The 12,401-nt window shown below is 32.8% G+C and overlaps 1 protein-coding gene and 1 pseudogene across 9 annotated transcripts in view; one reads left to right on the forward strand and one right to left on the reverse strand.

Annotated features, from left to right (window-relative positions):
- The window catches only part of OSBPL8 (oxysterol binding protein like 8), a 146,241-nt gene that overhangs the window by 6,146 nt on the left and 127,694 nt on the right, over positions 1 to 12,401 (reverse strand). For all 9 annotated transcript variants that reach the window (XM_039838885.1, XM_039838883.1, XM_039838889.1 and 6 more), the window contains 3 exons: positions 8,036 to 8,221; positions 7,622 to 7,709; positions 714 to 819 (listed from right to left, as the gene is read on the reverse strand). In XM_039838885.1, the coding sequence (XP_039694819.1) occupies positions 714 to 819; positions 7,622 to 7,709; positions 8,036 to 8,221 (380 nt within the window). The remainder of the gene's footprint in view (positions 1 to 713; positions 820 to 7,621; positions 7,710 to 8,035; positions 8,222 to 12,401) is intronic.
- LOC120583455 (uncharacterized) lies at positions 10,413 to 10,531 on the forward strand (annotated as a pseudogene).

Raw genomic sequence — 12,401 nt, forward strand, 5'->3', positions numbered from 1 at the left:
TTCCTCAAAGTGAATTCAGCTACCTTTCCTTTCAGCTCTTCACCACTTTCATCTACTAATTTCCTGGCATTTGTCATTTATTCACCTCTGGAGTTCTCTCTGTAAAAATGAGCTCCCCAGTTCAGTGTGAGCTTAGTTAGAGACTATGGCTTTAAAAAAACTTTATTGTTTCATAGTATCTCAGACATACCTTAATCCTTTCTTGGTTATATCTTAATGTAGTTGAACACAGTTTACACATTATTTGACTTAAATAAAATAGAACACTAGTTAATTTAGTCCATAATTTTGATGTAGTTATAGTTTACTTGCCTGTGACTTCTAAGCACTACAATAATTTATTCTGAGATTGAAAAACTATTCTGAAGCATGGAACTTAGCTCAAAGCTCAAAGAATGCTTCCTGCATTGGATCTAAGAAGCCATCAACATTTTTTCAGAAGCTACCAAGGCGTAAGAGCCACACTACAGTGTGGTTTTGATTTGCATGTTTCCCATTTTTTCATTCCCCATGCCTTTAACTGTGGCCTGGTCTTTAAATTTATAATGTAAAATAGAGAATTTTTTATACGCCATCCCTGCCCCCACAAAATCTCTTACATTATCTTCTTAAATTAATATGAAAAACCATTTTGGTATCTTTTTAAACATTTAGTAATATCTTTTTAAAAATTTAGATCCCTATAGTGAATAATCTACAATAAATATTTTTACCTTCACTTCCAGATGAGTCCTGGATATCAGGTTCTGGGGAAGAATAGCCTTTTGCTACTTTCTTCTGTTGCCTGGTTGGCTTATGTTTCATTTTTGGGACACTAACCTGAAAAAAAAAAAATCATGCTATTATGTGAATTTGCATTGAATTTTGTAAAGACCAATGCTGTAAAACTGTCAAGATTCAAAAGTATATCAAACCATAAACTAGGACTAATTTTCCTTAGAATAATAAACTTTAGACTTAATACTATTAATAAGCTTGCAATTCTGGAAATATGTCTTAAATTTAAAAAAAATAGAAGAAACTAAAATCAGAAGGGCAAGATAATTTACATACATAGAAAACCAGGGAACCAGTGGTCACATGCCTTTAACTTAGTTCTCATCTGTTTACTGTTCTAAATAGGAACTAGCCCCAATTACCTACTCCTTGAAATAATTTTGAAAAATATTCATGTGCTTAAAATTAAAATTTCCATAATTTCATTATAGAAAATAAATAATAATGAGGCAGGTCCTGTATTCAGCCTACACTTGTCCTCCTACTTCAAGTCATGGAGACTTAAAATTTTATAACATTTAGAATCCAAATCCACATTCTTTGAGTAGGTTCAAATTGGAGACCGATGAAGACTAGCGAGAAGCTATTTAAAATGACAAAGGAAGTCAGTAATCCAACTCTCAGTATACAAAGATTTATTGTGATCAGTAAACTGTACCTTTAGAAGGAAATACAGATGCCCTGTGTGTCTATCATGTTAGCGTTGTTACAGAAAGAAACTAAATTTAAATATTTTGAATTTCTAAATTGTGATAACTTATTTGTGTTTATATACATATACATATTACATATATAAGCTTTGCCATTTTAATCATTTTAAGTGTACAATTCAGTAGTAGTAAGTACATTCACAATATTGTGCAACCACTACTGCTACTTCCAAAACATTTTCATTATCCCAGAGAGACTGCAACAATAACTTCCCATTCTCTCCTTCCCTCAGTCCCTAGGAACCTCTAACCTTTCTATGAAATTTGCCTGTTTTATATTCTAAGTAGAATCATACAGTATTTGCCCTTTGTGTTTCACTTATTTCACTTAGTACAATATTTTCAAAGTTCATCCATGTTATAGCATGTAGCAGAACGTCATTCTTTTTATGGCTGAATAATATTATGAATAATATTATAACTATATACCCCATTTTGGTTATCTGTTGGACATTTGCATTGTTTCTACCTTTTGGCTATTGTGAACAATGCTGCAATCAACCCTGGTATACAAGTATCTGAGTTTCTGTTTTCAATTCTTTTGTAGTGGAATTGTGGGATATATGGCAATTCTCTGTTTAGCTTTTTGAGGAATTCGTCAAATAGTTTTTTTTACAGCAGCTGCACCATTTTATATTCTGTCAGCAATATACTAGGTTTCCAATTTTTCCACATCTTCACCAACACTTATTTTTCATTTTTAAAATTATTACCATTCTAGTGATGTGAAATAATACCTGACCTCATTGTGGTTTTGATTTGCATTTCCTTTATAACTAATGATGCTGAACATCTTTACATGTGATGGTCATTTGTGTATCTTCTTTGGAGAAATGTCTATTCAAGTCTTTTGCTCATTTTTAATTGAGTTGGCTTTTGTTGTTACATTTTTATATACCCTGGATAGTAAACCCTTACTAGATAAATGATTTGCAAATATTCTCTCTTATTCTGCAGGTTGTCTTTCACTTTGATAATGTCTTTTTAGCCACAAGTGTTTAATTTTGATGAAGACCCACTTATCTATTTTTATGTTGTCTCTTGTGCTTTTAGTGTCATATATAAGAATACATTACCAAATACAAGATAACAAAGATTTGCCCTGTTTTCTTTTAAGAGTTTTATGGTTTTAGCTCTTATTTTAGGTTGTGAATCCATTTGGAGTTAAGTATATGGTGTGAGGTAAGGGGGTCCAACTTCATCCATTTGTATGTAGAAATCCAGTTGTCCCTATACCATTTGGTGAAGAGACTATTCCTTTCTCATTGAGTGGACTTGGCAACTTTGTCAGAAATCAATTGACCATAGATATGGGTTTGCATCTAGACTCTCAAGTCTGTCCCTTTGGTTTATATATCTCTCTCCCAGTGCCACACTGTTTTGATTACTTTGTAGTAAATTTTGGAATCAGAATGCGTGACTCTTCCAACTGAGCTCTTCTTCAAGATTGTTTAGACTATTCATGGTTCCTTGTAATTCCATATGAATTTGAGGACTGGCTTTCCATTTTGGAAAAAAAAAAATGTTGCAATTTTTACAGAGATTGCATTGAATCTGTAGATTTCTTTGGGTAGTATTGACATCTTAACAATACTAAGTTTTCCTACCTAAGAACAAATACGTCTTTCCATTTGTACAGGTCTTTATTTTCTTTACCAATGTAGTTTTCAGTGTACAAGTCTTTCACCTCCTTGGTTAAATTCATTACTAGGTATTTTATTCCTTTAGATAACACTGTAAATTAAGTTGCTTTCTTAATTTCCTTTTGAGATTGTTCATTGTAGGTGTATGAAAAAATAACTGATTTTTGTATGTTCGTCTTATATCCTGCAACTTTACTAAATCTGTTCATCAGCTCTAGTAGCTTTTTTATGGATTCTTTTGTGTTTTCTATATGTAGAATCATGTCATCTGTGAATAGAGGTAGTTTTACTTCTTTGTTTCAATTTTGGATAACTTTTCTTTTTCTTGTCTTGTTCCTGATCTTATGGGGAAAGTTTTCAGTCTTTCACCATTGAGTATGCTGATATATATATTTTTTCATTATAAAAGAGTGTTGGATTTTGTCAAATGCCTTTTCTGTGTCAACTGAGATAAGCATGTGGTATGTCCCCTCATTCTATTAATGTGATGTATTATATTAATTGATTTTCCTATATTAAACCATTCTTACATTCCTTGGATAAATTCTACTTTGTCATGGTATATAATCTTTTTATATTCTGTCAGATTTGGTTTGTCAGTATTTTATGGAGGATTTTTATGTCTATATTTATAATATTTATATATTTATATATTGGTCTATAATTTTCATTTTGGGGGGAATATCTTTATATGGCTTTGGTATTAGGGTAATGCTACCCTTATAGAATGAGTTAGGAAGTGTTCCCACCTCTTTTGTTTTTGGAAGAGTTTGAGAAAGATTAGTGTTTGTTTTTCTTTAAATGTTTGTAGAATTCACCAGTGAAACCATCTGGTCCTAGATTTTCCTTTGTTTGGAGGTTTTGGATTACTGACTCGATCTCTTGTTATGGGTCTGTTGAAATGTTCTATTTCTTTTTAAGTTAGCTGATGTAAATTGTGTGTCTCTAAGAATTTGTACATTCATCTCGGTTACTTAATTTGTTGGTATACCACTGTTCAAGTATTTTCTTATCATCTTTTTTATTTCTGTAAAGTCAGTAGTACTATTTCCACTTTCATTTATTATTTTAGTTATTTGTGTTTTTGTTCTTTTTTTCTTTCTTAGTCTAGCTAAAGGTTTGTCAATTTTGTTGACCTTTTCAAAGAACAAACTTTAAGTTTCATGGTTTTTCTATTCTCTAGTTTGTTTCTCTGCTCTAAATTTCCTTCTGCTAACTTTGGGTTTAGTTTTCTTTTTCTAGTTCCCCATTGTTATATTATTAACTTGAGAGCTTTCTTCTTTTTGAATGTAGGCATTCAAAGCTGTATATTTACCTTTGAGTACTGCCTTCAATTAATCTTATAAGTTTTGGTATGCTCTGCTTTTGTTTTTATTCATGTAAGTTTTTCTATTTTCCCTTGAGATTTCTTATTTGATTGATTGTTTAAGAGTGTGTTAATTTCCACATATTTGTAAATTTCCCAGTTTTCCTTCTATTACTGATTTCTGGCTTCATGTCACTGCGGCTAAAAAACACTTTGCACGTTTCAATCTTTTGAAAATTTATTGAGATATGTTATACGTCTTAACATATGGTCTATCCTGGAGAATGTTCCATATGCACTTGAGAATGTATAGTCTGCTGTGGTTGGGTAGACTATTCTACATATGTTTAGCAGGCCTACTTGCTTATTGTGTCAGTCAAGCCTTCCGTTTCCTTATTACTCTTCTATCTAGATTTTCTATCCATTATCGAGAATGGTATAGTGAAGTAGCCATCTATTGTTATAGAATGGTCTATTTCTCCATTTTGTTAATGTTAAAATCATATATTGCGACTTAACTGATTTCTACATATACAATTGTTATATATTCTTGATAAAATGACTCATCAATATATGCTGTCCTTCTTTGTGTTTTATAAGTTTCTGATTTAAAGTCTATTTTGTCTGATATTAGTATAGCCACCCCAGCTCTTTTTTGATTACTATTTGCTGAAAAAACTTGTTCCATCCTTTCATTTTACTCTATTTGTGTCTCTGGATCTAAAGTGAGTCTCTTGCAGACGGCATATAGTGGGATCATGTTTATCTTAATCCATTCTGCCAATCTACCTTTTGATTAGAGAGTTTAAACTATTTACATTTAATGTAATTACTGATTAGAAAGAACTTACTTCTGCTATTTTACTGTCTTCTTTACATCTTATACCTTTTTGTTCCTCATTTCTTCCATTACTACCTTCTTTTGTGTTTAGTTGATTTCTTTAGTAATAAAATTGTCTTGATTCCCTTCTCATTTTTTGTATGTATGTTTTAGATATTTTCTTTGTGGTTACATGGGGATGATATTTACACCTAAATTTGTAATAATCTAGTTTGAATTGATACTAAATTAATTTCGATAACCACAAAAACTTTGTTCTTATACAGTTCCATCCTCCTCTCTTTAGGTTGTTGTCACAAACCACACCTTTATACCCTGTGTGCCTAATAACGGATTCGTAATTATTATTTATTCATTTATCATTTAAATACTATAGGAAATAAGAAGTGGAGTTATCAGTTAAAACGACAATAACGTTGGCTTTTACATTAGCCCAACTATTTATCTTTACTGAGAATCTTTATTTTTCACATGGCTTTGCATTTCATTTCGATCTGAAGGACTCCCTTGAGCATTTCTTATAGGACAGGTCAGTAGCAGTGAACTTCCTTAGCTTTTGTTTATCTGGAAATGTCTCAATTTCTCCCCAATTTTTGTAGAACAGTTTTGCCAGATACGGAGTTCTTGGTTGACAAGTTTTTCTTCCAAATTTTAAATATTTCATGTCATGCCTTCTGGCTTCCATGCTTTCTGATGAGAAATTGGCTGTTGCTCCTACTGAAAATCCCTCATCTGTGAAAGTTGCTTCTCTCTTGATGTTTTCAAGATTCTCTCTGGCTTTGACTAATAATGCATTGGTATGGGTCTCTTTGAATTTATCCTACTTGAAATTTATTGAACTTCTTGGATTGTAAATTCATGTTTTTCATCAAATTTGGGAATTTGGAAGAATTCCTTTGCCTCTTTTCCTCTTCTACTTCTGCAACTCATTAATGCATATGATGATCCACTTGATGTTGCCCCATAGCTCCCTTAGGCTCTGTTCACTTCATTCTTTTCTTTCTGTTTCTCAGACCAAATAATTTCAATTGTCCTATCTCTAAATTTGCTGATTCTGTCTTCTGTCTGCCTGAATCTGCTATTGGATATCTCTAGTGAAAATTTCATTTCAGTTCTGTATTTTTAAGCTCCAATATTTGTTTGATTCCTCTGTATAATTCATTGATATTCTGGTTTTGTTTATGAATCTTTTCCTTCATTTCCTTTAGTTCTTTGTCCTAGTTTCCTTTTAAAACATGGATGAAGAACTTGTCCTTGGTTTAAAGTTTTTGTCTGGTGTCTGGACTTCATCAAGGATGGTTTGTCAATTTATTTCATTCCTTTAAATGGATTATACTTCCTGTTCCTTTGTATGCCTTATTTCCCAAACTATTTTTGCAAAACCTGTACTTTTGTTGTGCAGGTCACTGCAGTGTCTGTTCCTTAGCTGTGTTCAGCTAGTATTTTGATAGAGATTTCTGTGAACACCAATAGCTAAACAAATAAAAACAAAAGGCAACAACAACAAAAAAGACAACAACAAAACAACTCTCCCAGTCTTAGCTGACTGGCTCTATGCAGGAGCACTCCTTCGACACTTAGCCAAGCTTGCAAAGAGCCCATGTTTTAGCCTGAGGTGAAAGCTTAGGTTTTTATAGGTCTTTTCTGGGCAAAAACATCTTGCCTTGGACATTTACATGGCTTTCTAAATTTCCCTAAACACATGTCATTTTAAAATGCCCTAGTGTGCCAAAGAATCTCTCTCCAGCTTTTGTTTCTGACTATTGTATGTTTCAATGGTAATCTCTTGCACTGGGTGTCTGTAGTTACTTTCACTTGCAGTACTTCCAAGCATTGCCTGCAGCCTTTCTAGCTGAACTCTGAGTTAGATAAAACAGAGATGTGGACCCTGCATAAATCCTCAGAGAGACCCCAGAGAGGTTACAATGGATGTACAAAACAGTTTGTGAGGTGTGCTCTGCTCCCTTGGGAACCAGGGCTCATGCTGGGAATCTGGGAACCCTTCAATGCTACTGCATCAGGTAGGGGTCGGAGCTAGGGCAAGTAAAAATGCCATAAAGCTTTCCTACTGCTTTGAAGTCACCTCTTTCTTGATACAGTGTTCACTTAATTGCTGCAAACCTGTATTTCCCAAGTTCTGGGAAATTTGGTCTGAACAGTTTCTGCTTGCTTCTTTATGTTTCTTTGTGGGAGAGAAGAGCTTGGAGCTGCCTACTCCATTTTGCTGACCCGAAATTTTAAATTTTGAAACCAAATTTTAAATGTTGGTGGCCAAAGATACTAACTAGTAAAGAGTTAAAACATTTATACGCCTAGCAGATTTAGTTACTTTTTTATCACATACCATTGGAGTGCGATGTTTCACTTTGGTCTGGATAACACCATCTTTTTCAAACTGTATCATATCATTAAGTGGGTCCCATGGTCGAGTACTATATAAGTGAAAAAAACACCACCATTTGTTTAATAACTAAATAAAACACTAAAAAACTTTTTCAAAGTTTAAAATAGATTTTCATTAGTAATTATAAACCTAGAGGTAAGATTAATATTTATTATATCTAATCTTCTTATTCTCACCTTATTTTGTAGGTTAATTACTATCATGGAATAAAATTTATAATGAATGGAATATCAAATTTAAAATCTCACACTAATTTATATATATATATATGGCTTAATAAAAAACTACTTCAATAACAATAAAAATTCTAGAAATGAGGGCAACGATGCTCATATACTCTTTTTGATTACTTACTCTGCAAATTTGTAATGCCATTCTCCTGTAAGTGGATCGAGTTCAAATAACTTGCAAGCCCATTCTTCATTTTTTGTTTTCCGATCTCTGGCAGCTTGTCTTTGAGCTTCTTCTAAAACATACTTCTCTTGAGTAGCTTCTGTTTGGTCTTTGACATTTATGGCTCGAGTTACCCGCTGCCAGAGTCTAATACATGTGCAAAATAATATTTAAAAAAGGCAACAGAAAATCAAATCTACATTGAATAGATTTGAATCCCCTTGAGAGAAAGTGATGTCCATGTGGGTTTTTGGCTTTGACAAAGCTTATGCTTAGATGTTTAGAAATGAGTCAAAATATAAAAAGTGGTGCCTTGAGTGATACAGTGCAGACTAATTTTCCTTGGCAAAAAAAAAAAAAAAAAATAATTACATTGGTTTCTTAACTTCTGCGTGGCAACGATAAGATAGGTACTGTTAAAGAATTGACAAATGTAATAAGAAGGAAGCTCAAGAATCTAAATTTCTAAAAAGGTCCCCAGATGATTCTTATACAAACTGTTTAGGATCCACTGGCATCAAAGATCCAATAGTGTAATGCCACGCTTCCCAACCTCGAATGCAAGACTTATCATGGAACTGTTAAAATCAAAATCTCTGGGGGTGCACTCAAGTATTGGTTTTTTAAAAAATGTTTCCCAGATGATTTTAATATTTAGCCAGTGTTGAGAACCACTGATTTAACAGAAAAGACTACTGAGGTGACATCTTTTCCCCTACTAAAGTTTAGTTTTATATCAGATAAACAAAAATATAATATATGTATTCTACCCACCTGAGACAAAAGCATGTTGGGATTTAAAGAATAAAGGCTTTGGAATTAGACAGACGAGTTGAAGCCTCGATCTGCCACTTCTTGGCTGATGAGCCTAAAGTTACTTATCCTGTCTATGATTCATTTTCCTCATCTTAAAATAGTTAAATTATATCCACACCTCAAAAACTGTTGGATGCCTTGGCAAAGTTTCACTCTGACTGAAGAGAATCATGTGGCTATAACTGAAACAGAATTTTTAGAACTGGTGCATACATATTCTTCCATCTTTGACAGCCTCAATTTTGAGTGTAGAAGCACAGTACAGAGACTTGAATCTCATTAGAAAGAATGATAACACATGTGGAACATGAGGTGAGGACTAAACAGCATAATGTGTATAAAGTACCTAGTATAATGTCTTTTACAGAGATGCCCCACATCCTTCTCCTAACACAAAATATAGTAAGAATAAAATTGGGCAATGTGTACATAATATTTTTGGTTCAAAAGTATTATAGATCTAAGAATTTTATGACTTTAAGAACAGAAACTATGGCCTTAAATATTACCCAACTAATGTAAGTCCTCTAGAAGCCTGCACATTCAGTGGCATTATTCTTGTATTTTAGAAAATGAAACAAAAGTAGATTTTGCACCACGTCCTTCACCTACAGTTAGTTCTATGTCTCACCCAGCTTAGAAAATAGCTACCAGATAAAAACCAAGAACCATTACGTAGTCCCATAATTTTATGCAGACAAACTAGAAGGTTCTTTTTTCTTTTTATTTTAATAGGCCCTGGAGCAGATAAGAAGAGAAAGGAAAAAATGAGAAGTTTTACTTTTGAGCTGCAGAAAAGTAAATATGATTTGTATTATATTTATTTGACATTTGCATAAACTAAGATGGAATCCTGTCACATCCCACACATATTAAACTACTTTGCTGCATTAAAATATGACTCAAGAGAGAAAAATACCCACACCATTGAGGGATTAAAAAAATATTCTTTATCATAATGAAACTAGCCGAAAAAGAATATACTTACTTCTCTGATTCAAAGTCTCCCTGCTCTTCAAATTTTACAGTGTGCCTTATTAATCTCCATTGCTTAATGTCTGGTGTTGGATTCCAGAAAACCTCTGAATTATCAGTCTTTTTGTCATTAATAAAAACTTCACTATCCTATATTTAAAGAAATTAAAAATTAAGGTAGAGAATTATCTTTATTTAAAAAATTATATTTAAAAGAGGGTTATATAGTATAGTAATATAATACTTCCTGATACTTAATCCCTCAAACAGTTTTAAAACAAATATAACTAGCACTTTTCTGAAAGCCCCAAATCTTGTCATTTTTATAAAAACATTTTAAGATTAAATATGTTATACTAGTTATTTAAAAATTTGATTGAATACACTACAAGTTGGTGAGATTTCACAAGTTTTACTAAGGAAATTTCAAACGATTACATGCAAAACCTCAACAACCATCTCGAAATCGCCAAAGTGGCCCACAGGGTTTGCTGCAGCTACAATGAGATGTTAGTGATTATTTACGCGCACTCAATATATGTAGAATGTCTATGGCCATGCCACCCTGAATGTGCCCGATCTTATCAGATCTCAGAAGCTAAGCAGGGTCGGGCTTGGTTAGTACTTGGACGAGAGACCATTTAGGAATACTAGGTGCTGTAGAAAAACAGGAAAAAGCCTCTTAGCATTAAAAATTTGAGCATATTAGAAATTTCATTTTAAAAAAGATTTTTATCATTTTTCCAAATGGTATTGAGATAGACATAAGTTTTAAAAATTACAAAGCATATGTGGCTTCTTAGCTGAGTTTTTAGACCGTTTGATTTTCTTATATTTCTCATCATTTTCTGATTATGACATAGAAAACAGCACATATTCAGTGTTCACAGTGAAAGTGCACCAGAGCAGTAGCATGATGTAATTCCATTTTATTCATTTAAGCTTCTCTTAACAGAATTACATAAATGTGAATTTAGGTCAGCAGAGAAGTGAATAGAAGCCATTGCTCTCATAAACCACTATATACTCTCCATGTCCCACAAAGGAAATATAACTCTCACTGGAAATGCCCCTGCCCTCTGGGTGAGAGGCAGTTACTGTTGTTCATAAAAGCACATCCCTGGAGTCACAGTACCTGGTGAGAATTCTCACTCCACCACTTACTTGGAACAAATTAGTTAAACTCTATGTGCCTCAGTGTCCTCCTCTATAAAATGGGGACAATAACAGTACCCACACCTCATAGGGTTTTTACATTAATATTAAATGAGCTAATATGAGGAACATTTTTAAACAATGCAGGACACAGTAAGTGATATATAAGCATTAGCTGGTTTTATTGATTTAAAGTTTAGGAAAGTTAAATACCACATAAAACTAAATATTATCAATAACAGATCAACACTGAAATATTTGTTAAGCTGAAGGTTATGTTAAATAGTGATACTTTTACTAATAGAATAAGTGAGCTTATAAAATGTGATTGTTAGTTTTTTTCCACAGAATAAAATTCTTTTGTTAAACTAAAATATAAAAACACTTACCCAATGGCCTTCCAAAGTAGCTAGGACTTCTTTTCCCAATTTAAGTTTCCCTGATATTTGATTAACACAATCACTACTACCTAGAAATGGCTTTTAAAAGAGAAAATGTTAAAGAAACATTTTGCTTTTAACTTACATACAATGTAGGCAAAGAAAAAAAACAGAAAAAGTAACTATTGTTACAGTGTTGGTGAAATGCTGATTCAAATTTTAGTCAGAAATGTTCCATTAAAAACATGAATTTGTTGCTGTGGAAAAAACAGGTTAAAAAATACTATGTGAAGTCCAAATACACATATTGAGAAAGATCACACTTATATAACTGGCTCAAGTCCTGTGCTCCCTCCTAACTCAAGACTGTACTCTATCAGTGTTGCAATATATGAAGCAATAACAACTCAGTACATTTAAGAGATGTTAACTATTGAAAGAAAAAATGCCCCCACCTTCAAAATAAAACAGTAAAACAATACTGAACCAAAAATCCCTCCAAAAAATATTAGAGTTATTATGTTGCCTTACTGATGTTTCTCCTCAGTAACAAAATTTTGATGTCTAAATCTAATACTTAACTTAAAGGTATCATAAATTACTTAAGACCTCTTTAGTCGTTATTTTCAAATATCATTATCGCCATACAAACAAAAATTTGTTGAGATAAAAAAAAAATCAAAAGGTATTGCATCTAATAATACTTAAAGGAGATCCTTTTTATTAGATAAAAGTTGCTGATGAGCTAGATATCAACATAGGAGCTATTAAATATTAAACAGTTCATAGAAATGTTTTTACCTGAACACAGTGTACTGTCTTACACCAATCACTGTAAAAAGGTCTTAAATTTCCCTTTCACTCCAAGGCAGACAGGATTTTCCAAAGATGGTCTCAAATTTACCTACCCTTGCCCCTCTAACTCGTACACTCTTCTCACACTGAGAAGTAGGGTCTACAGCCCTTTCCCTTGAATTTCGGTGGGTTTATAACCCTTCAAC

Source organism: Pteropus medius, unplaced genomic scaffold (genome assembly GCF_902729225.1).
Source record: "Pteropus medius unplaced genomic scaffold, Ma_sr-lr_union100, whole genome shotgun sequence".
Classification (NCBI taxonomy): Eukaryota; Metazoa; Chordata; class Mammalia; order Chiroptera; family Pteropodidae; genus Pteropus; species Pteropus medius.